Below are 25,395 nucleotides of genomic sequence, written 5' to 3'. Positions count from 1 at the left end.
AAATTCTCCCTAGCAGTCCTCCCAGGAGCGCCTCTCCGTCCAGTGTTCCCTTCCCACAGCCGCCTGCCGATAGGCATCGGCAGGTCATGTGACTGATACACTGCAACAGAGATTTCCCCCCTGCTGCCTTGTGGGGTGGCTTGTTTGGCTGACCGCCCTGTAGTTACATAACCCAGTTTCTGTTTTATTCCCTTATGACGAGTAGATTGAGCATTCTCTCTCCGCTTCCCACCCCCCTCCGCACATCCCTGACGTAGTCATGTGTTTGAGATTGAAGGTTCCCAGCTCCAGCCCGTCCGAGGGATTTCACACTACACGTATTTGTAACTGTGCTATGTTTGGCCTTCCCCTCTTTTAGCTAATCATAGAGCAGTGTTTTGGACCATGTTTACATCCACTGTATCGTTACCCCCTACCATTCCCAGGGAAGCCCTTTATACAATTTGTCTTTGGCTCAGAGTATCTGTATTCTTCCCCATGTGGCCACCCCCACTGTGCAACATCTTTACTCCCGCATTTGGTAAGGGCGTCCCTCTATCTGGCGCTGAATTAGTACCTTTGACACAAACGCATGCTCTGAAAATTACAACATATTGAAATTGTGACTTGCCTTTCTGTTAAACCTGTAAGTGTTGATGCTGTATTTATAATGAAACCCTTGTATTATGTTGGACAGTCACCCGAAATCCTCCTTCAAATAAGCACCATACTTGGATTTGGTTTTTGGTGTTTTGATAACGGAGTACTCCTTTTAAACCTGGGGGGGATAATAAGTTTCATTTTGTTGCCTAAACAGAGTCTCTAAGCTGTGTTAACAAAGATCCCACAGCACAATGACTACAGAATATTCAAACTAATCTCCAATGCTATGTAATGAAATCCTTTTTTTATATATATAAATAAGTTGCACCTTTTCTGTCAAAGTTAATAAACACTGCCGCTTGCTCCCTTTCTGGATCCACATGCTAAAGGACCAAATCACCTTCTGTGAAGCCATTAAAACCTGGCTATTGCCTTCTTGTGAGAACTAAGGATTTTATTCATCTTTAGATTTTGCTGGACACCTTTACACCATCGACCGGCCTGTCTAACATCAGTCTGGTCAGCAGATTTCAGAATACTCTGGAGTCGCAGCCATATTCCGTCCCCTGGGTTCTGCTTGCATAGCTTGCTGTAAAATGCTTCAAGTACTGCGAGTAAGCGCATCTGGGACAGTCATGCCCGGCAACTGCTAATTTATGCTATGCAACAGGAATGCTGCATCTTGATCTGACCACATCTCTGGCCTTTGCCCAACACATTCCACATAGGACACATTCGAACTGTGTACCCTTGAATCGAGGCACAGAGGTTCATGGCCAGACCAGCAGCATCTGTGCTCTTTACAAATGACAATCTATTAGGGCAATTATCTGCCCGATTTCATTAATGGCGACTTCTGTGCGAAAGTTCATCTTTATGCCCCAGTCATGCAATATTGAGGTTACTGACATCTGCTTAATCTTTTATTTTTTATTGTGCATATTAGCAAAAATAAATCGAGACATAAAACTAGATAACATCATTTAGAGCAATTAAAAGATAACTACATAAAACTTTACTCAACTACACCACATTAAATACAGCAAACAAAATAAAACAAACAATTCTGATTAGAAAGAAAATAAAAGAAAATGACCATTCTCAACAGAAAATTATCAAGATATGTACCCAGAAATATGAGAAAGAAAAGGAGAGGAGGAAGTATAACAAAAGTATAATCTCCTCCTTCAGGCCAAACATTAGCTCACCTCACCAATTGTAATGAGAACATGATCAACCAGTTTTAGATCCTTGAAGTTTGACCTCTTCCATTGTCAAAAAACTTCTTCATTGCCTGAAATAATTCTCTCCCATAGACCATCAAAATTCGGCCATATCTCCCTATCGAAAAACCTCTGCAATCGTCAGTCTTAATTCCCTTATCCCAGGGCAGGATAACAAAAGATGTTTTGTTTGTTTAATGTTCATATCACACTCCTGACATGTCAGACGGGCAGCCAATCTTATCCCGAATATGTAGTATTTCCAAGGTCGGCAAAACATTTAGTTTAAATCGAAGGAAATTCATCCTGGCTTTGGGATCAGGGAATTTGTGTAGATAGGTGGGTAGAACACCTCTGGGTTTGTCATACTTATAACTGGAGGGACAGCCCTAAAGTTGGACAGGATATAATGGGCTGAGGGATCGAGATATGTGTACATTGGGTGTTCCTGTCCTCACTAATTCAATACTGCAATCCTTTTTGAGCAGTTTGTGATTTAAATCTTCCCAGATACCCCATGCATTAGTGATAAATCCTAATCATAAGGTGAAGAAACAACCATCAACTATGATTGGTTTTATGGTAGCCTCTTTATTATTTTTGTGGCTAATCTTGTAAGTTTTTCTTAAAAAGAGATCGAGTGTTCAGATTAAAAGACAACACAAAGAAACACCATGATTTTAACATGACATAGCTAGGTCAAAAGCAGGTCAACAACTGTGTGTATAAGCAAAAGTAAAGGTGAACAATGCAAAAGGTGCAATTCTTCTCAGGTCTGTACAATCAATATGCAATAACTCCTTGTGATTGTCATAATTGAACTTGAGGTATACACAATATTACTTCATAAAGGTTACAATCTCATAGTTTCAATGCTGTGAAGTATTGTCTTCAATTACTGTTTTTTTCAATACATTCAAACAGACCAGTAGAGTTAAGAAAACAGAAAGTCCTTTTTAATGTGGGGCATAGATATTTAGCCCTAACCGGACTATTGTGGACAGAGGCAATCGTATCTGTCTATGTAGCAATAGTTAGAAAGAATGGTCAGCTGTGGCTGATCCCCGACCAAGAGAGACTGGTCCGACGTCTATTAAACAGTGAAGAGAATTCAGTGTGGTCCTTAGATGTGGTATTTAGTCAATTCACGAGGATCACTGACGTTTCGATTGTTCTAATTCACAATCTTCTTCTGGGGCCTTATGTATGCAGGTCTCCCTTTCCTGGAAGCTGGGTGGGAACTCCTGTGCTCCTGGGGTGGGAACTCCTAGGGTTTGTCATAGGCTGAGAAGTTCATGGATAGCTTTGCTGTTGGTATCCTACCAATTGTCCTGATTCAGTCTCTCCTCTTGATGTAGTCCTTTGATTTTAGGGGATTGGAATTCAAGGTGTCTGTCTGAGTCCGCTGAAGCAAGAATATCAGAACATGTGGATATAAGTGTTTTCAAAAAAATATTGTCCCCCTTTAGCAATTGAATCTGACCATCCGCAGAGAGAGTCAGTTTGAGGGACATTAATCAGTTTAAATGGCGAAACCCATCTCAATTCCATCAATAGTAAAAGGGAGAGCAGGCCTAACTCATAACTTGTATATAATCTGCAAAATACTAATTTAAAGGCTTCCTTGAACATACATCGCATGTCAGTGGGCTACATTGATAGATGTTAGCAAGCCTCGTCCTGCGCGCATGCGAGAGACCCATCCTATTCACCCAAAAGGTTAGCTCATATTAAACACTAAAAATATGCTTCCAATACAACACCAGCAGGCCCTGGTTTAGTGGCTAAATGACTCTAGGATATTCCTATCGGGGTGTGTACTATATAAGCAAGGACCCACATTATAGAACTTTCTTTTGATGGCATTGTCCTATTTGGAAAACAAGTAGACATGTAGGAAAAGTTCAGAGAACGTCACTGCTGCATTGTTCAGCGAAGACTATTCAGTGTCATTTATTCTATCTGACTGATTAAGGTCCAATTAAGTCCAGTCCAAGTAAGGTACATTTAGCAGAATTCTACACCACAATACAAACCAGCATGGTGGAGGATACCGGCGATTAAGGCTTTGAATGAGGGCTTAATTATGCTTTCACCAGACCTGCTCCAAGCTGGGCTCTTAGTTTTTCCATGGGCTAGCATGTCATGCTCAAATGGAGAAAACAGCTACTTAATGTTTAATTTCTGTTAGAGTTAGCATATTACATGGACTAAGGTTAGATGACATTTATTTAACCAGGAAATTGTAGGTTTGAGAACATCCAAAATTGATACCCAAGGTGATCATTTCATGTTTAAAAGCCAATGAATTGCCTGCAGAAAGAATTTCTATTCCATTAAATGCCCTTTTTAGAAAGTAATTCAGCAAAAGGTTTCCTTTTTTAAATCGTTTCCAGAAGCCCTGTATGCAGTCCTTAAAGGTAGATTATCCAGACTGACTGTACAATGCATTCAAGCTCATAAGCGAACTAGAGCCTTTCACATAAACCAAGGTCACATCTCAAGAGCTATGGTTGCTGCAATCTCCTGCATAGCCAACATATATTCCATTCCAAGAGCCGCTACATAGAGTTCTTTACATCATTTTGGAATGCTTTTTTTGTGCTTGTGCTATTCCGACGCTGTCTGCATCCTGGTAACATAGCAAAAAGTCAACATGCAGTTTTAATTTTAATAACAGTTACGTAATACTGGCCCAACCTCGCACTTTTCCCGAAAGGTTTGAATCCTAGCAGTCTGAATCCATGATCGGTTCACACTGCAATAAGCAAGTTACTTTCTTACAGCAATAACTTTGCAGCCTAATATTCACATGTGACCTACACTTGATGTTACAACAGGGTTTATTGGAAAATAAAAAGAATACCACAACAAAATCCACTAACCATACACAGGTACTTGCCAATCTAAGTATTGACCTTTATCAAAAGGGGATTGTCTGAGACTCGCCCAATGCCAAGTCATACATGGCTCTCATTAAGGCATACCAATTTCGGCACTTGTTTAAGAAAAATTACTATTCTGAACCAACCATTAGATGCCATGAGCTCTAACCACTGTCCACTGAATAATAAGTCTTGCAGCTAAGTAACTTGTTTCACAATGCAGGTAATGAACATTGTAGTAACATTTTTCTGTTTTGTTGCCTTTTTTTAGAATCCGCACAAGTTCTTTCCAGATGAACGCTTTGGAGATGAGAGCCCACTCCTCACTGTGCGCCAGTCTGGACGTTGTAGGGTGAACAGTACTCCTGCTACAGAAACCATGTTTACAGATATAGACTCCTATGTGGCCTTCCACCCTCCATTGCCCCCTCCCCCACCTCCTTACCACCCACCAGCTACCCCTATACACAGTCAGTTCCGGGTAGGTTGGAAGCAGCGGGTGCCAAACCAGCATCCCTCGCGTTCCTTTTCTTATCCCTGCAATCATTCTCTCTTTCATACCAGGTCAGCTCCAAAACCCACCCCTCCTGTTTACTTATCTGGTGCCAAAGTTGCACCACCTGATTGCACTAATACCACAGGAATGGGAAGACAAACTGTAGCAGCAGCAGCAGCGGCAGCAATGGCTGTGGAGCAGCAGGCGGTAAGCACTTTGATAGTGTTTTTCATTATTGCATAGTGCATGTTGTGCTATTATGCCAGCCAGCGAATTTTGTACATTTAGGAGACATATTGGTGACCATGAGTGTTAGGGAGAATTTTCATTTCAATGCCAATTCTCTTCAACCTTGGAGACCCCCAGCTCTTTTGCCGAACTCAGGGCTTTTTAATTTGAACTCCTGAGTGATTGGGACTTTTTTCTCAATCTCTCATGGGTTTTTCTGACTAGGATTTACTGGGTTTCTTAGTGTTATATGGAGTCTGGTAAACTCCATAGGCATCTGCATGTTTGCATTGTGACACAAAGGACCTTTTGTGCAGTGCCATTGAACAGTCCTTTGAACTTCTCTTAATGTTGATCTACATTTTCTTTAGTGAACTACTGTTCCCAAGAGTAGTAAGATGACCCCTGTCTTACCTTTTCCTTTGTCGGTCCAGCACACACCACCCTATGGGAGTGCTTGGGGGGTGGGGGGGGGCAGGGGTTCCTGGTAACTCCTTTAACCCCTTCCTCATGTAACATTCTGTTACACTAACTCACTTGAATGGCTTGTAGCAGTGGTTTCTTTTTTACTACCTTGTGCCATGTATCTGTAGGCTGCATCCTCAGCTGCAGTACTGCACCCACGGGTGACCATTTTCCCAAAATTGCCCCCGTCTACTTTTTTTCACCTTGAGTCTTTTGTGTGTTTTGACTTTGGCGGGCTTCAGTGTGTCTGGAAAGGCAGGAAGTGAGTGAGGGTCCCGAAGCTTGTCTTTTGTCTCTAGGTGTGACTGAGTGACACCAGTTCTTATTGGCTGGCTGGCTGTCTTGGGTGATTGACAGTCTAGGGCTGTGAATGAATGGGAACTTGCTTAAAAGGCAAGGTTTTTGGGAGTAGAGGCAGAATCGACCGCTGGAGGACATCTGACGAAGACGTGAAGAGACGCCAACAGCACCCTCCTGGACAGCAAAGTGCCTGGTGAAGCCATGCAGCTGTGTTGACCCTGTTTTTCTTTCGACTGGGAAGACCCTACAGGACCACTTCCGCTCTTAGGCTGGTGGGACCAACTAGCCTCAAGACAACTATTTTGGCACAACCCCTGACTTGCTGCAACTTTGCAAAGCTGCAGAATCCCAATACCCAGAGTCCCTTGACCATCTGTGAGTGCATTGTATTCCAAAGTTCAAATCTGGCCAAAACTTTGTTGGCATCCAGAGGACCCTACATAAGCAGGAAATCTGCGTCCAGAGTCCCCTCATGAGAGTCAAGGACCGAGGGATCAAGGAACTTGTAACCAGTGCTGTTTGTTCGTTCTTTGGCCCTGAGATAAAGGTGCCAAAAACCAGAAGGACCGCTGAATCAAGGAGAATCCATTGCTGCAGACTCCCTCTACAGTGCCAGACATCTTCCCTTTCGTCACCAGGAACAAGGGTCTGCTGCACTGCAACCAGAAGGCATCCAACTGGAACACATTCTTCAGTACACAGGTACTGTGGGGCTTAGGGTTCATCACCATTTGCCATTTGGGGTGCTTCCTACCTTGGGGAGTGCTATTTTACCCTAGTCTGAGTTGACTTCCACTCATTTGCACTGGCCTTTCAGCTTGTGCTTCTACAAGGTGACTCCTCTTGAGTTGCTGTGCTTTTCCATTTGAACTACTATTTAAAAACAGTTTCTAAGGGAGCATCAGAACTTTGAACTGGCCCATTGACTTTGGCTGCACTGGCTCCCTAAAAACCCCCTTCGAATAGATTGTATCCTCCAACGTACTCCTCATCTTTGAAGCTGGACAAGTAATGTACAGCTTCAGCTGCTTCGGAAAACCTTTTCGGCAGAGGGTGCTGTGCGTCTATGGTGTCGAGTCGATGTCGCTCGAGGGCCTTCATTGAGGGTGATGTCATTGGAGGGCATATATAGCACGTGCACAGCCCGTTGGCCTCCGTTCCATTTTTCCGCAACCGCATTTGTTACAATAACGAAATTTGGTGCGCCTCATTTTGTGACGGTTTGTTACAAGATTCTTCTATAGGTCTTCATCTTCGACTCTTTGAAAACTGCGGGTCCAAGATGTCGCTTACTGACCCACACCGTATCTGCTTGTGGTACCTCGGGGAGGACCACGATACATCCAGTTGTTCCAAGTGTCAGTCCATGACAGGAAATGCCTTGAGGGAACGGAAGGGGAAACTCCAGGTAGGAAAAATCCCTTAAGCCCCGACCCGCTAGACCTTTGACCGACGAGTCAATCGACCCAGCCCACCCCCCAGGAAGAATGCCAAGCGCTCTAGGTGCAGGAATGGCTCCCTCCACTCTTTGTTCGTCTCCCGGGAAAGGGTAGCTTGCCCTACAAAAAAATCTACCCCAGCTAAATGGAAAGCTTTCCGATCAGAAATATTAAACATTTTCAAAAAGCAAGGTCATGTTCCTACCAAGCTTTCGAAAGAAGCCGGTAAGGATGTGCACAAAATCTGGCGCACCCTCAGGCCCAGGAAAAAGGCCTGACAAGCATCGGGAGCCTTCAAAGCCTTCATCCGATAATGAGCACAAGAAAGAAAAGTTGAGGTCCTTGACGCAATTGAGACTTTCGACGCAGGTGGTGTCTTCGATAACCGCCAGGCCCTCAATGCCGAAACCTAGACGCCAGCTGCGCCGCATACGCCGGCTGTTCCATCGAAGTCGAGCGCCCCTCTGTCGGCGCCAATAAAGCATTCAACGTCATCGAAGCCTATGGTTTCCAAACCCGAAAAAATAAATGTATGCTCCTCTTCCCAAGAAGTTTTCCAAGTCACTCACTCAATTTTTGAAGAAGAGGAACGCTCGGATGAGGAAGATGCTCCTTTTGGGTTACAGTATGGGACACCCAATGTTCCAAAGTTTCATATCGGAGGAGTCCAGAATTAAGGACTTGTATGATAATTTACAGTCTGCAAGTGAAGTAGATACTTCACCCGAACTGGAGTTTGGAAGACCTGAACCTGTCGAACATGCTGATGCTTCATACAGGCAAATCATGTCCGAAGTTTAAAGTACATGGGATGGAGCAGGCCACCACTCCCTTATGAACAAGATGATCTCATCAACATTTTGGATAAGGGTTCTAAGACTGAACCTGTTTTGGCCTTCCATATGGCATTACGAAAAAGGGTGGCTAGAAACTGGGAAACTCTGGAGGCCAATCCGGCAGTTAAGAATCTGACAAAAAATACTGCCCCTCCAGTAGTGACTCAGAGTACGTGTCGAAAACACTCCACTCCAGAGAGTCTGGTGGTGCAGGCGGCTACAGCAACATCAAAACAGGCAGCGTGCCCTAACATCCCTCCTGATAGGGACGACAAGTGTGTAGATGGATGGGCGAGAGATTTTCTGCAGGGAGCATGGTACTGAAATCTGCTAACTCCACTTGTGCCCTGGCAAAATGTTTGTATAGTCTGGGATTGCATTTCTATGGCGGCAGTGCATATTCCCGACTGGGAAGAAAGGGATGGCTTCTTAGCTATTAAGCACGGCAAGGAAGCCAATTGTGAATCTCTTCAATCAGGATTGCATACTGCGGATAGCATCAGCAGATCCATGGCTACCAGCACTGTCATGCGCAGATTTGCGTGGTTGATGTCTGGTTTTGCACCAGATGTGCAGTTTAGGCTTCTCAACATGCATTTTGATGGGTCTTATCTTTTTTGGCAGCAAGGCTGACGAGAGCCTTGAGAAGTGGCAGACCTCGAAGGCGGAAACCAAATCTTTAGGCGCTCCTGTTATGCAACTTCAGCCTTTTCGTCTCAGTGGACAACCTTGGAGGGGTACATCTTTTCGCTACTATTCCTCAGTTGAAAGGGTGAGAGGAATGGCCGGTCCAAGAGGCCAGAGAAGATTTCCTCATTGTGGACGAGGTAGAGTTGCTATGTCAGCTCAAGCAGCAGCCTCCTTACCATCGGCCTCTGCAGCATCTGCCACAAAACCACTCTGAGGTCTTGAGTCACAGTACACCAGTGGGGGGCAGACTGTCTGCATCTAGAAGAATAGCGACACATTACTTCGAATGCTTGGGCTCTGGAAACCGTAGCCCACGATTAGTGCCTTCCTTTTATAAGACCACCTCAGAACAATCCACCGGGGAACAACTCTTTGATTGTATATAGAGCCGGTACCTGTAGCGGAGAGGAACAAGGGGCAGTGGTTAGTTTTTACGACCTTTTGTGCAGGATCATAGAATGCTGATTCTCGGCTGCAGTACAGCACCCATGGGTGAACATTTTTCCAAAATGGGCCCCTGTCTTCTTTTTTCACCGTTTCCTGTTTTAATTCATGCTGGGCTTTTACTCTGTTGTTTAAACTAGGTTTGAGTCCTTGTGTGTTTTGCCTTTGATGAGCTTCAGCCCTGAACCCTGCCCAGGTGTCCTTTGTCTCTAGCTATGCCTGACTGAAACCATTTCTGACTGGCCGGCTGGCTCCTGCAGCCACCCCCCATGTGATTGACAGCCCTAGGGCTGTGAATGAATGGGATTTTGCATAAAAGGCGAGGCTTTTGGGACTACAGGCAGAGTCGACCACTGGAACAAGACATCCGATGAAGAGGGCAAGCAGACGTGCCAGCAGCACCTGCCAGGATTGCAGAAGTGCCAGTGAAGCCTAGTAGCTGTGCTGACCCCATTTTCATTTCGACAGAGAAGATCAGTGCAGGATGACTTCCTGCATTAGGCTGGTTTGGACCAACTAGCCTCGAGACCTTCATATTGGCTCATCCTCCGACTTGCTGCGACTTTCCTAGGCTGCAGAATCCCAATGCCTAGGGACCCCTGACCATAGAGTGCATAGTCTTCCCAAAAACGAAACCGGCCCGAACTTCGTGGGCATCCTTGTGGACCTACAGAAGCAGAATCTTTGTCCAGAGTCCCCTCACCAGAATCTAGGACCAGGGAAAATCCAACCAGAGTTATATTCGTTCTTTATTGGCACTGAGAAAAAGGTGCCAAAACCAAGAGCTGCTGAATCATGTGGAATCCATTGCTGCCGAGTCCCTCTCCAGAGTGCTAGTGCAGAAGCCAAGGATCAGGAATCGGGGTCTGCCTCAATGTATCAGGAAGAAATCCAGATAGAATCTTTCAATTCTAAGGCACTGTGGGGCTTGGGTTATCACTAACCTTTGCCATTTGTAGTGCTTCCTGGCTTGGGAAGTACTATTGTCACCCATATAGAGTTGACCTCAACTCGCCTGTAAAGGCTTTCAAGCTTGTGCTCCTACAGGTAGGCTCCCATTGAGCTGCTGTGATTTTTCAAAGAACTCCTGACTGTTTGATTAACCTTTTCTAAGAAAAGCGGCATCAGAACTGGAACTGTCCCATTGACTTTGGTTGTCCTGGTTCCCTAATGGCTCTTGTGAACTCTATTGGCTTTGGCTGCACTTGTTCCCTTACAAGTTTTAATTGTTAACCCTATTATTGCTGGGTTAAAAGACTGGCTACATCCCTCTGGGAGAAACTATCTGTTGAACCTGTTGCTAAAGTGTGTTCTACTTTGACTCCAACCATTTTCCCCCCTCCCAAACTCAATTTTGAAGTGGTGAACAAAAATAAGTGGTAATACTGTCTTTGATGTCCCTTATTGTGCTGGAACATGTTTAGCATAGAAAGAAATTACTCACCTGCATTAACAGGTCTTGTTTAAAATAATTCTATCTTCCATTGAATGTTACTATTAGTTGCTACCTTTTAAAAAAATAAAAGATTGATTAATTTGCCTTGTTTATATATAAATAATTGTATATAACTCAAAGTGTGTAAGTGTTTACTTGGAGCCATGTGTTTACTGATTTCATTGTGCTACTCTACAGCTCACATTACCCCCCTCCTAAAATAAACCTGGCTGCTCAACCACTCTACTGACTTGTGTAGTACAGGCCTATATTAAGAGTCGGGTCCCTAGTACCAAGAGAAGACTTGTGAAGTCCCAAACCAGTTGGACTTTACAAAATCGTACCTAACACACAAGAAATGGCAAAAAAGGACCCCACCATTTTTTTGCAAAATGGGTGCCCTTTTGTGCATTGCCGAGGCTGAATTAACAGCCTGCAAGTAATTGTTAGGTAAGATTTTCATAGCAATGAGAAATCTTCCTGACCTGTGTCAACCCCAGACATTTTTTGCTTTACTGGTGACCTCCTCCGACCGCTCTGCCACGTCCACCTTGCCACTTCAAGACACCTACCGGAGCTCCGGATCCACACATGGACACGAGCACGGACAAAGCTACTGGTACCGATGAGGACTATTTCATCGCAGCGGATGGGGAGACTCTACACATGGTCGAGCCTCATCAGGCCTCCCCTCTCGATGAAGTTGGATCTTGTCATTCGGTCATCTTGAGGGCCTCAACTGTTTTAGTTAGTCCCAGATGAGACGAAGGAGGGTTTCCTGTACCAACGGGTCGATTGGTTTAGAGGAGAAATACAGTTTTAAAGTGGAACTGGTTTTTCTTTTACCGAGTATTCCCAGCTCGACTGGGAATATTCATGACCATGTGAATCCATTGCAGACCCATGCTGGAGAACAATAGTTACAGGTAAGTAACTTAAACCTTTTTCTGTCTCCTGAAAAGGGCCCCAAATCCATAGAGCCGCATCCAGGCGCAAAGAATCTCTTGCCTGGAGCCTTCCCTGTTGATCCCTGCTGAAAAAGCCTATTCAGGGTCCCGTCTTCTGTCTTAATAAGGAATTCTGCACCTGGGTTTTTGGCTGCAGATCCTGAAGTCCTGCTGCAAACTATTCTTCTGTGCTGAGGTACTGTGCTGACTTGGGTATTACCTTAAGTCTCTTGTGATTCTTGTGTAACTACGGAGTGTTTTCTGTGATTGGGAGTGCTCTCGTCCAGTTCACCCAAGCCCCTGATGGAACCCACCTAGGATGTCTTCTCTGAAGTCCCTGGACCCTAACTAACTTTGAAAGTGGAATACTTACATGTTTCAACAGTCTTCCTCTGGAACTCTGACTTTGCCTGCAACCGAGCCTTATCTCACTCTGCCTACAAATGGCTCCTAGACCACTAGGGTCCCTCTTCTGCCTCCGAGTGACTGGATAAGAAAAAGGATTCTGCCTTAAAGTATAACCAGTGTTTAAAAGTTACTTCATTGTGAAGGAGTTAGTCGGCAACTGCAACTCGGTGAACAGTTACAAAAGTTCTTACTTACCTTGAATGTGTGTTGTTCGGTTCTGAAAAGTATATATACGGTTGTTTTACTCACCTGTGAATTGGTTATGCCTCTTTCACAAAAGTAATGCTGTTGGCTTCACTTAACTATTTATTTCAAAATATTAGTGTATAAGTTCATCAACTAGGTCTTGCTTTCCCTGACCTGCTGTGTAGCCTGTCTAAACCAAGTCTGCCTTGGGTTTTACCTACTTGGAATAACATTCTTAACGTGTAACATTGTGTTTTGCTTTCCCAGGTCTGTTTCATACAGATTCTAAAACATTCTTGGGTTTATACCTATCTTTAAGTTGCTGATAGCTCCTTTAAAAAGTGCATAGGTTTTACTTATCTTGAATAGCTGTGTGCCATCCTAAAATAAGTTAGGAAGTTATTGCTGAAAAGCAACTGTAATAATATATTACAACCTTAGGTTTTACCTGCCTAGAATAGCTGTCTGCTATTCTAAAAGTGTTCTGTAGGTGTAGCTGACCTTGGTCTGCCTGGTGCATTGTAAATGAGTGTAAAGAGTTTTTGCTTGCCCTAGTCTGTGTTCCACTGATCTGAAAAGCAACTAATTGAACATTACACCAAAAGGTCTTACTCACCTAGTATAGCTATAATAAATGTGGTTATTGGTATATATTCCTTAAATCAGTTTTCACTATTCAGGAAAGTATCCTGGTAACCGGGTTGGTTGATTATGTGATTCCTTAACTGAGTCACTGCATAACTGGCAGGGTCTACTACCCTTGAATTACTGTAAATTAATCTAAAAGTAACTGGTGATTTTCCATTTACTCCCCATGATTAGATGCGTCCTATGCTAAATGTGTTTGATAAGGTCTGACTTGCCTAGAACTACTGTTTTCTGAACACAGTCTATGCTTTGGTCTGTTTATTTTAAAGCATAGTGTTGTGTTTTTATAATTGTTTATATATAATGTGATAGTACTTATTAGTACTTATTTACCCAAGATTCATCTTGGCCTACTTGTATTTAAAGAAACCCTTTATTTTTACAATACATAGTGTGTAAGTGTTTCTTTGGACCATATGTATGCTACAATTTCTTTGCACCAAGCTACAGCCCTCTCTCCCTCCTAAGATGAGCCTGGCTGCTCTGTCTATGCTACCATATACTCGGGTGGTACAGCCTTATGCTAGGAGTGGAGACTTGTACTGTCTCAGTAAAATGGTTTTACTAAGCCCTTTGTTGGACTTCAGAAAAACTATCCTAACACTAGACTCGCCACTGTAGGGTGCTCACCCACTAGATTCCTATCAATGAGGCAATGCTATGCAGATATGGCTGATCTGTACACCCCTATAGTCTGAAAGGCTTTGCCTGCTGTGACTAAGGAGGCCAGGAAATTGTGAATCTGCGCTAAAGGAAATAGAAACTAGATGAAGGGCCCCGTCATTTACACCAGTCCTCCCACTTGCACCATGCAGCGTTATAGCTCCTGAGGGTGGTGGGCGCCCATGATTCTTTGATGAGCTGGGCAGCATGGCCCGACAGGCCCAGCAAACTAAACTGTTTCCTGACACCCTGCACGCTAACAGCAGAAGAGCCCCTAGAGAATGACCTTGTCCAGTCGGGTTGGTGAGCAGGTCCTGTCACTGAGGGAGTGCGTGTGTGAAATCTGAGGAAAGTTGTTTTAGAACTGGAAACCATGCTTGTGACTTCCAAGCGGGGGCCGCAATTACTACTCGTGCTGGCTCCCTGTGAATCTTCTGAACGGAGGGAACACGTACTTGCGATTGCCCCCTCCCACCCCCAGATGTGTACAAACACATCTGTACCTTGTGTGTCTGGATCTAACCTCCAGCTGAAAACCCTAAGCCCTGGGTGTCTGGGCATTCAGTATGGAGGTGAAAAGATTTGTCAAACTGCCCCCAGGTGTTCTCTAATCTCAAGAAAATCTCCCTGTCCAGCTTCCAGTCGCTGGCTTCAGTCAGGTGACTGGAGTTCAGTCTGCCACAATGTTGAGGGTACCTGGTCAATATTCCGCCATCACAGATATCCTGTATTTCAGACAGTGGTGCCAGAAGTCTTTTGCTAGTTCGGCCAATAGCCTGCATTTTGTGCCCCCTAGATGGGTTATGTAGCGCACTGCTGACCCAGTGTCCATCTTGAGCAGAATGCAGCAGACTAATGTCTTTTGTAAAAACTCGTATGGGGAATGTCCCAGCTAAAAGCTTAGCTAAAAGCTTGAGAGAGTTCATATGCATATTCAACTTTTCCAGAGACAATTTTCCTCCCGTCTCTACCTCTCTGCATCTTGCTCCCCAGCCCATCAGGCTGGCGTCCGACTTGATGATTAACTCTGGGACGTCTCCAAAAATGGCTCGGCTGGTCCATTCCTTGATGTTGCAGAGCCACCATTCTAGCTCCGTCCTCCCCTCTTGATCCAACGGAATCAACTAATGATATCTCAGACCATGCTGCAGGTGTCTGGTGACTCTGCAGGGCACAGTAGTATAGCAGCCCTGGGACAATGGCCTGAATGGACAAAGCCAGCAATCCTACGATCCTTGTTAACGTCTTGAGAGATATGACTGTCTTCTTGAGACATACCCTGATTTCCTTCCTGATATCCTGCACTTTCTGTGCTGGGAGTTCCTGTGTCACCTTCCTGGTGTTTCCGTGCTGTGAGTTCCAGCGTCACTTTCCTGGTGTCTACTACAAAACCCAGGAAGTCATCCTTGTCCTTGGCTCCAAGTCGGACTTCTCTAGGCTGATTAGAAACCCTGGTGACCCCAGAAGGTCCTTCACCCCTTGTGTCTGCTCCACTAGCTTGTTTCTGGCGCTTGCTAGGATCAGAATATCGTTCATGTACACTATTGTCCTGATACACCTCCCTGATCGCTGCTGGGATGGGGTAAAGGCCCATGGTGCTGAAGAGAGCCCGAACGGCAGAGTTTTGACCTGCCAGATCTGTTGTCCTCATCTGAAACTGAGCCAAGTTCTGTGCTCCTGTGCTACTGGAATTGAGATATTTGTCTTTTAGGTATAGACGGATCAGCCAATTGCCCTCCCTGAGAATGTCTCTGAGGAGGTGAATGCCTTCCATCTTGAAATGCCTTTACACTATCCACCCGTTGAGCTCCTTCAGGTTTATCACTGGTCTGACCTTATCCTTCCTGTGTACTAACAGCATGTTGCTGAGCAAAGGCAGGTAGTCTAAGGTGCTGCGCTCTACAGCAGTCTTCCTGCTGAGCTAGCGCAATTCGCTGTCGAGTAGTTGTGCCTCCCTCTGGGATATGCGCATGCAAGGCAGTATCTGCGTCTTGATTGGGTAAGCCTATGAATTCTAGCGTGAAACCTGATATCGCCTGCAACACCAAAGTATCGCTTGAGCGCTTGCGCTACTTGCCAATACGTGTAGCTGTTGTCCTCCTCCACCCCGGCGGGGTAGGCATTCAGAGGTAGTCTCACCTGGTTGCGCATTGTGGAATCTGCCATTGCCTCTTCCTCTGCGCCCTCTGGTATTCCTTCAGCATGCTGGGAAAAATAGTCCTGCTGTCTCGACTCCCACTGAGTCCTGGGGCCCTGAGGTCTTTGCTGTGAGGATTGGTGACCGGCCAAACAACCTCTGAAGCGGCTGGTCCCAGCAAAACCAAGGCTTGGTAATATCTCCTTAATGGGTGACTGGGCTTTTTCTAGGGCACTATGTCCCAACAAACTTCCCCATCTCCTTGTCAAATGCTTCTCAGAGTAGGAGGCCCTGCACCTGCTTCGTTGGTCGCCAAGTCTCCTTTGCATCTATCTTGAGCAGCAGCAAACTCAGTATTGCTCTAAATGTACTAGTGGTAACTCAATGTCCACAGTGTCCTAGCTGTTTAAGTCACCTGAGGGTGTAGGAAGTGTCTGTGTGCCATCCCCAATGGGTATCCTCTGATTTAGAGAAACAGTGTGTTTGAAGTAGATTTGCATGTTTGCTCCCTCTTAAGAGGGCTTATATAACTGACTGTGAAATAAATTAATAATTGCTTTATCGGGGAAACCTTGAGTCTGTGTTTATTTGAATAATTGTCATTGTGAAACTTGTGTTGCAACCTAACAGCTCACATTGACCCCTCTTGAGATCAGCCTGGCTGCTCAGCCACACTACCAACCTGTGTAGTACAGGCTTATACCAAAGGTTGGGTTCTTTATTGCCAGGAGAACACGACTGGTGCATTCTCCCACAGGGTACTGCATACAATCTTGCCCAATAAATAATGAGTGTACACTAGCGCAAATGTGCTCTTAGTACAGCTGAGCCTAATGTGTTAAAATATATTCCTAAAACCATGCTGTAATTAACGCTTTTATATCACATTAATGCAAGCCATGCATGTGAACACCACTTATCTCAGAGAAGAGAAGAAAAAGAAGAGGGAAGGAGGTGAGATGTGAGGGCCAGGAGCAGGAAGTGACTACAGGAGTGCAAGCACTGACAGGGATTTGTAGTGTGAATAGTTTTGTAAGTTTCAAAGTTATAAGATTTAAAACTGCTGGACAGTGGAAATTAAACAAGGTTGAAGTATAATGCTTGCCTCCTGTCTTGACATAGAATAGGGATAGTGTGACGGTAGTGTCTGTCGATTCCCCATTTTTCGAAATTTGTTTTGAAGTTGGAGGGATGCATAATGACAAATTGAAAGTTTTTAATTGGCTACCATGAGAAGAGAAAACCAAGAAAGCCTATTGCTGTTCGTGCAAATGTAAAGCAGCCTATTAAATTGATATTCAAACTGTTCTTTCTCTTTTCTAGTGTGGTGAGCCTGTGCTGAATGAGCTTATGCCAGATATTGCAATGGGAGTATCCTCCATGACCCTAAAGGACCGAAGACTGCCAGAACTCGCAATCGATGCCGATTTAAATCAGGCAATTTCAGAGAAGGTACTTGGCCCTCCCCAGCACATGGCCTGCAGTCAGAGCAGACACATGCACAACTCGCGTAAGAAACACGCCTTTGAGCAAAAAATGGATATTCGTGAAACCCAGCAGGAGTATCCAGACTTCTATGACTTTTCAAATACTGCTTGCAGACCTTCTACCCCTGTACCCAACAGACATTCTTCACCTTCACAGGGCATATACTTTGGCCCGGACCTGTACAGCCACAGTAAGCCATCAGCGAGTGGTTTAAAGTCAGCATACCTACCTAATCAGATTTCTCCAAAAAAGCCAGAAGACACTAGGAGAGAGTATATGCTTTCACATGAAGGCCACCCGCACAGACAAATTAATGAACCAATGCACCTTGATGTCTTAGAGCAGCCTCCCCAAAGGTTGGATTTGGCACTGGCTGCCCAGGAGAATGCTGCAAGTGGCGGTCCTCATGTTAGGGGAAGAACGAAAATGGAAACTGACTTGACCTACGGCCTAACCTCAAACAGACCATCCCATTCCGCTTACAGTTCTGAGCTTCAAGATGAACGGCCCAGCAGGAGATTGGCAGACAGCGATCCCTTGGACCACGTACCACAGAGAAACACTGACATGGAAAGGGAAGATGCTGTAAGCAGAGAGCGGCGGTCTCCAAACAAACCAGATTTCCTCTATAAAAAATCAGCCCTGTGAAAGCATCACCCATGCTCTCACTGTGACTAAGGGTTGTAGAGTGTCAGATTTTACAACGTTTAGGCTGACGCAACAAATACAAACATGCCAGCAGATAACTGTGTTTATTTTGTTTGGATTAAGTTTCTGTACATACATGCTTTGCTAGGAATAGCATGCTGACAATTTATTTGAATGCTGCTTCTGGATATTGGGTTTATTTTTGTGTTATAAACATAATTTGTTTTGCCTTTTACAAAAATCCATAGATGGCACCTTGGTTCGTTCTTTGCACCTGTACATTTATTTTACTTATGTGTATTAATTTAATATCTATATCATAACTTTCTGCGCAAATGCGCTTCAAAGCGTATTCAACATCTGTTCACTGCAGTATAAATACCTATAATGTACCATTTTCAAAATAATGGATTTCGAGAATTCACTCTGCACCGAACTCTATTTCCACAGTGGGTTGCACACTACAAAAATGCATTTCTTTAGAAAATACTGTTTCTTAACTAACAATTCCAAAGACCAGGACCTTGACTATCTCGTATATAAAACACGCCTTTAGTTCTATTGTAAAATTTGCCTAGTTGACCATTCAAACATGCATTTGAATAATCACTTGACACTGGGTCTTCCAGTCCATGTGCCGTTGGCTGCATTGTTTTTGTCCTTCGCTTGAGTCGATTGGTCTTTCTGAAGCTGCTTTTCTAGGTGAACAATCAGAACTTCTGAGCTTTGATATGATTACACAGTCATTATGATAAACGTAGTGGTTTGGCATTGAATCTAGATAGTCAAATATGTTTGGGGAAAGAAACATGATTCATTTGTAACACTGTGTTAATTGTAAGATAATTTAAAAGGCCGGGGAGATTGTCTACAATCTCTGTCCTTGGGCAGTCACATAAAGGGGAAAATGATTTGATATCAGCCTTGCCTGCTATTTAGAGAGCGCCATCTAATGGCATTTTCATATCTAATGGACTATTTCTTCAACCCAAAAACAATTCCTAAAAGCCTCCAGCCCTACCTATCCCATGCATTTCCACTAATCCTGTGCTTTAATGTCTGGCTTTAATATGGACAGGCTTACACTAGAATGTAGTGATGGTAGTTGAAATGAGTCGAGGCTGTGATTCACTGTACAGATTTGTAGTTAAAGTTGTGAAGCACAGAATATATTGTACCAAATCTTTACTTTTTAAAATTTGCTCATGGAATCTCGGCTTTGTCTTCAACCTGTTATTTTTACATGCATTCTTGCCTAAAAGTGGGGAAGAAAGGGTGTGATCAGTGGGCATGATTTAGGACAGGTAGTGTATTTTGGTCTTAAAGTGTGGCGTTCTTTATATTTAAAAATTGAGGAATAAAGTGTCTATTTCCCTCCTCTGAGTGGAAAGATCATGAAAGATGTTGGTTGCCATATAATAGTGCAGTGAAATCGTGGAATATTATATATAGCTGTTCATTTCAAGATTTGTAGCATTAAACCCCATCTAGGATCTAAAATTCATATAATTTACAAGTTATTTGAACTACAACAGAGAACACCTGAGTGGTGTTATCAACCAAATATTCGAGCCTGTTTTACTTAATGATGAAATGGTGAGAATGTCATCCACGTTTTAAATACGTTTTTCCCAGACGTACAACTTGAATGGAGTTTCCTCTGACTTTTCCTGTAGTAAATCGGTGAGCTGGTGTAAGAGTCTACTGCTACTTTCACTTTCCTCTATTAATGTTACAAAATCCTATTAAGCCCTAAGGGAGTTTATTAGCAACACAATGCCAAATTCTTATTTGTAGAGTTATAAACCCTCTTGCGATTGACAAACCAATGAAGCATCTTTAAAGATAAGGATAATCGCTATAGCACAGGCAATGTTTATGAAGAGCTTGTACATTCTAACAAGTTTGCGAAGTACTATATTTGTACAATTGTTAATATTGAGAGAGCGGTGTGATGGTTAGCTATGTTGGGCCGGTAGTATGGCAGTTCACTGTAGTCACCTGCATCTGGAAAGTGACAAAGGGGAAACCCCAACAGGAAAAGCATTTTGGAGGGACATTTTTAAGGTTGGATAGGATTTGGCAATTTTTCCAGCTCACGTCCTCTGGGTGATGGAATTCATGAAGAAGTAACGGAACAGTAGTTTTCTTTCCGTTAGGATTTCAAAAAGTTCCTACATTGCATAACTTAACTGGCTCGATCTCCCTTTTGCTCTGAAGAACTCCGGGGTTGAAATTGTGAGGCTCCTCTGATGCCACCTTTATCCGCTGGTGCAACTTTCAAATGGTAAAACAAAAGCATTTTTAAAAAGTTTAAACTGGAACTCTACAATAATTGTGTCTGATACAAACTAGTGAGTAACTTCTACAATATATGCAATGGCTCTCCAGTTAGCATAGTAAAATTAGAAGTCTTCACCGCACAAAAAGATAGAAAAACGATGTAAATGTAACAACATTGCAACACACTTCTGTTAGTCCTTTCTCAATGGCAGATAACTATTCTTTGCATCTTATAACTTGACTATATAATGAATATTTTGAATAAGCTGTGCATATTGGGAGTTTTGATTCTCATCTTAAACGAGCAACTGAATAGGGTTGCTAATCGACATGAAAAGGGAAGTAATTTTAACTTATATTTAAATGTTACCACACTTCCTCAAGCTACTTTTAGCCATTCTAGTGATGTAGTTTCATTACTCCAATAGTACACCACCAAAGCACCCCACTAAACCCACTTGCAGTGAATTAAGGGTATAAAAAATTATGAACCATTTCTATTTTGGTTTTTAGGATTCTGATGACTTCCATTTGTTAAAGATTACACTCTTTCATAGTTCTATGCAGAGGCAAAATCTAATAGAAGTAGAGAAATGTTGTGTGGGAGCCCTCATTTAAATTAAGGGTTTACTACCCCAAACCTCCATAAAGCGCAACGTTTCCAGAAAATACCAAGAGCACCACAAGGTCTGCACCTAAAAGCCCAATTTGCTTTCCCAAATGGAATGGGTATAGCTACCTTTACATGATCTTAACATTGTTTTCGTCATGCTAGGCTTTTATTTGGGTTTCAGCAAATTGCAAAGAATTGCTATTTATTGGATCTAGCACCTTGGGATCTAAAACCATATTTTGGTTGTAATCACTCTTCGGGCTTCTACTAAATTGCTTATTTACGAATTCGAGCAGCTTGGAGCGTAAAATGTAACGTAGACTCTTAAAGCATTTTGGTTGAAATATTCTTCGCCAGTGTCTTAATTTCAAATATTTTACAGTATGTGGCTGTATACTTATCCGGCTATTTGGGCGATGTTCACTGAGCTTTACATAAAATCTTGTTTTGCAAAGTGTGGTTGATGAGGAAAGTATTAGTGATGAATGCTCCAAAATTTTCCCTAGTGATTGAAAAAAAGCTAGGATTGAATTGTGGGTATGCATTGATACTTATGATCTGAATGTCTTCACTGCTGTCCTACTGTAAAAAAATGTAAACCTCTCTACACTGTTGAACTGTCACTTCCTCATCTCTTTAAGAAACCTAGCTAGAGTGTTGTCCTGGACGTGGAAAAGTGTGCATTTCCTGGGGATCTTTAATGGGTGGCGTTGTGGTTTGGTCATTAACTACTAAACAAAAGAATTACTTGGGAACAGATCTTGTTTGGGCAGCTATTTCAGAGCATTTGAAAGACATTTTCAAGTAAACATTTTTTTTCTGAACTATTGGTGAGCTATGTAGAACCAACAATTATTTCTCAACTGTGTTCGATCTAGGTACGCACAATTGTTCTTGCATTTGGAATCGTATTATATACATTGATGGAGGATCCTCAAAAAAAAGGCAAGTGCATTAGGATTTTCATTTTAAAAGACAATGCTTTGTCACAAATCCCAACTTTCATTGAGTACCCTTTCTTTAATTTTCTTTATAAAATGGTACATTAAGTTGTGGGGAACGTATTACGTTTGTTATGAGACTAAAGGTTTTGTAGAAGAAATGTGTATTTCTAAACTAGCCTCGCTAGATGGAACTGTCCTTTTGGTATAGTAGGTTGTATGTTTGTGTATGTAGTGTATAAGCACAGTTTCCTTTTTTGTTTAAATTAATTGAACAGGTTAATGAAGGAACATGTACTATGGTCAGGTTTGTAATTCGTACTCTTGCTATTAAAGGGTATTTGCATAGAAGTGATCAAGTGAAGTTACTTTCAAGCCCCTAGACAATCAGACTGTTAAGACAATCTATAATTTGCATGTGTACCTGCTAAACAGGAACACTCCTCTAATCTTGACAGATTAATTTTCCAGCACATACATTTTCTCACCGAAGGCACTGTCTTGTATGCAATTGTGACAAACTGAAATCTCAGGCGGTTTGCATGGTGGAGGGCAGAGAATTTCCGGGAAAACAAACTGGTTGTCTGAGCTGTCGCAAGCATTATTTGAAAGATTGCATTAGGCATATGCAATTTCCACCTCATGGCTTTGGTTTTTTCTTTTCTCCTAGGCCAATTTCAGGGACATGGTCAAGTTTGTCTTCATACAAGCATCACAATACACTTTTTTCTCTTTACATAAAGTGAACTCTTAACTTTTTTTCATGAGAATTACATTTTCTAAGGTACTTGCTGAGCAATGTTGTACGAATAGCTATAGATGCCGGAGCATGGTTAACCACAGTTTCAGCTTGTATTCTCTTCTCAAACGCACATGTGTCTCGGCTCCCTGGGCTGGTTTCCCTTGTTATTTAATATATATTGCATGAAGTGGTTCATTTACTTTTAGATCTGTCATCTCTTTATAATCTTTTAAATGTAAGAGTGAATAGTTGACAGATTCAACTATACCCTTTTGTAAACGAGGAGCACAATTTTTAATGTGGTAAATATACATTATTAAATGTGACCTGTTTACTAAAGCTAGAGTGAGGAAGAGGTTATGTAGCGTGAATGACAAACTGAATGGCTCTCATGTCAAGAAATCTGCTTTATAAAGCAATACCTACAAAGGTTGCATATTTTCTGCCATCATACCACACTAGCACCTGAAAGACTCCTGAGCTTCTTCCCTTTGAAATGTTGAGCATGATAATTCTAGGCTTTTATCAGTTTTAAATGTTTTCACTTAAATGTTTGCATATGTTTCAATCAGTATTGGTTTTTTTTTAGTCAATGCAAATGTTCCTTACTTCACTGTTTCCATGGGAAAATAAGCAAAGAACAGGTTTGGTGAAACATGCAACGGATCTTGTTTTCATTGAAAGATTGTTTTTTTGGCCTTGCTGGAAAGCAGCATGAATTCTTCCGTATGTATACTATTTTCATTGAATGTGGATTGGTGCAACATTAAGCAAATAACTATCAATGTCCTGGCATAGTGGGATTCCCCCCCCCCCGTAACTGAACCAGGGCAGTGTTTCGCCTAAATCCTGGTGGTGATCATGCCGTATTCTTCTACTAAGAGTACATGAGAAAGAATCTAACCCGTTTAAAAGAAAGATTTCATACACAAAACTCTTGCAGTTCATTTAACACTTGGTTGGGTTTTTGCACAATCTGTGTCTAATCTCAAAACCTCTTAAAGAACAATCCATCACTATTTATGAAAAATGATACCTTTATATCTACTCTAAATTGGTTATGTACCAACAGGGGAGATAGGCAACTGGTGTGGGGTAGAGTACTCCAGGTTGTTTCATATTTGACATATTGGCTTGTATCTTACCTGATAAAATGAATCTTGGATCCCAACTTCTTCAGTACGATGTAATAAACAGCATTTTTACAGACGCCCTTGGAGTAGTGTTTAGAACACTGCCTGGAGAGGGGCCTGTAGTGTGCGTTTCCCTTTGACATGTAACAATCACCTTCCAAGGCAAATTCTTGTTTCAAATAGTTCCACATCTTAAAGCCAGTTTATTTGTGTCTGCTGACCCAGAGAAAATGGCAACTGGGGTCTCTGAATTCATGTTTAGTCTAAATGATTTGGGCTATTGGAAGAAAGTGCTGTATTCGTGGGATTACAGGCACTTTAGCAACCGTTGTCCTTTACACCTCTGAATTCCTTTCTTGTTGGTCCCCAAAATGGTCTAGTATTTCCTCCCTATTCCCCTGTGGACTGTACTTTTATTTGGCCAGCACCAGCACTTTTCAGAAGGTATTTGGTACAGCGAGAGCTAATGCCAACTTTTCTATTTTTCTGTATCCGCCATTCTTACGTTTGTTCACTGCTATTCTACATTATGAAGACTTGTTGCATGTTTGACCTCCCATCAAATTCATAAACTTAATATTTTGATACTTTTAACACAATACAAATCATGGTTATCCAGCCCACATTAAAGTTTCGTTATTGATACTTTGTATGTTTTAATTTTCAGAATTGGTGCTTATTTTTATATACTGTATTGTTAAGGATTAGCATGTTTAAATATTTAGTTTGAAATCTAATAGCATTGCACCTGAAGCTATACTATTTGGTATATTGTACATTTTTGGTAGACCTGGCAGAAATGTTCATTGCTGTGGACCCTGTGGAGCAGAGGCTGATCGCAATTTGATTTCTGTAGTTTATTGGTGTTTCATTATTGTGGCCTCATTAGCCACAGTTTTACATTTCGTTTCCTGTAATGTGTCGTTGCTGGTATAAAGTCAAGTGCCTTCAGTGCTAATGGCTCAGAAAGAAAAATCTTAAAAGAACTGTTTTCACGTCCTATGCAAGAGTTTTCTACAACCTGCATAACCAGTAATTTGTAAGATTTGTTTACGCTTCAATTGTACATAGTGGTTTTTTTAAAAAATAGTATTTTTATTTAGGTACTTCCAAACTTGAATTCAAGTCTTGTCTAATGCATTGTAAAACAATACATTTCTCTTTTGAGTACCATTACAGTTGTACAAAGGTTTTCACTGGTTCTATTTTTCTACTGTTACCGGAAAGCATGTAACATTGACTTTATCCTTCATATAGTTGGCATTTAAAAATAAATGGCTTGTATAGAAAATACGTGTGGACTGGTTATTTATGCTATAAGGCACAGATCTGTCATGCATCGCGCTGTCAATGTTTTGGACTCCCTCATCTTTGACAATCCTGTCAAATCTTCAGAGCCAAAGGTTGCAGACCGCTGCTACAAGGCAACTAGTTCAACGTAATGTTTGAGTAAGCGAGCAGAGAAAAGTGCACTGAATAAAATGTAGCACATTTAAAGCTGCATTAAAGTGCTTGGCGTTCAAAATAGGAACCCA

The 25,395-nt window shown here is 42.5% G+C and overlaps 1 protein-coding gene across 1 annotated transcript in view; it reads left to right on the top strand.

Moving 5' to 3' along the window:
* BTBD7 (BTB domain containing 7) overlaps positions 1 to 25,151 on the top strand; it is a 288,393-nt gene extending 263,242 nt beyond the window's left edge. Inside the window, exons 10-11 of the mRNA XM_069637965.1 lie at positions 4,962 to 5,393; positions 17,336 to 25,151. Coding sequence (XP_069494066.1) covers positions 4,962 to 5,393; positions 17,336 to 18,148 — 1,245 coding nt within the window. The 3' untranslated portion in view covers positions 18,149 to 25,151. The remainder of the gene's footprint in view (positions 1 to 4,961; positions 5,394 to 17,335) is intronic.
* Positions 25,152 to 25,395: the final 244 nt, after the last annotated feature.

Source organism: Ambystoma mexicanum, chromosome 14 (genome assembly GCF_040938575.1).
Source record: "Ambystoma mexicanum isolate Mex_15411 chromosome 14, UKY_AmexF1_1, whole genome shotgun sequence".
Taxonomy (NCBI): Eukaryota; Metazoa; Chordata; class Amphibia; order Caudata; family Ambystomatidae; genus Ambystoma; species Ambystoma mexicanum.
The sequence above is the reverse complement of the archived record's forward strand: the minus strand, read 5'-3'. Positions and strand labels throughout refer to the sequence as shown.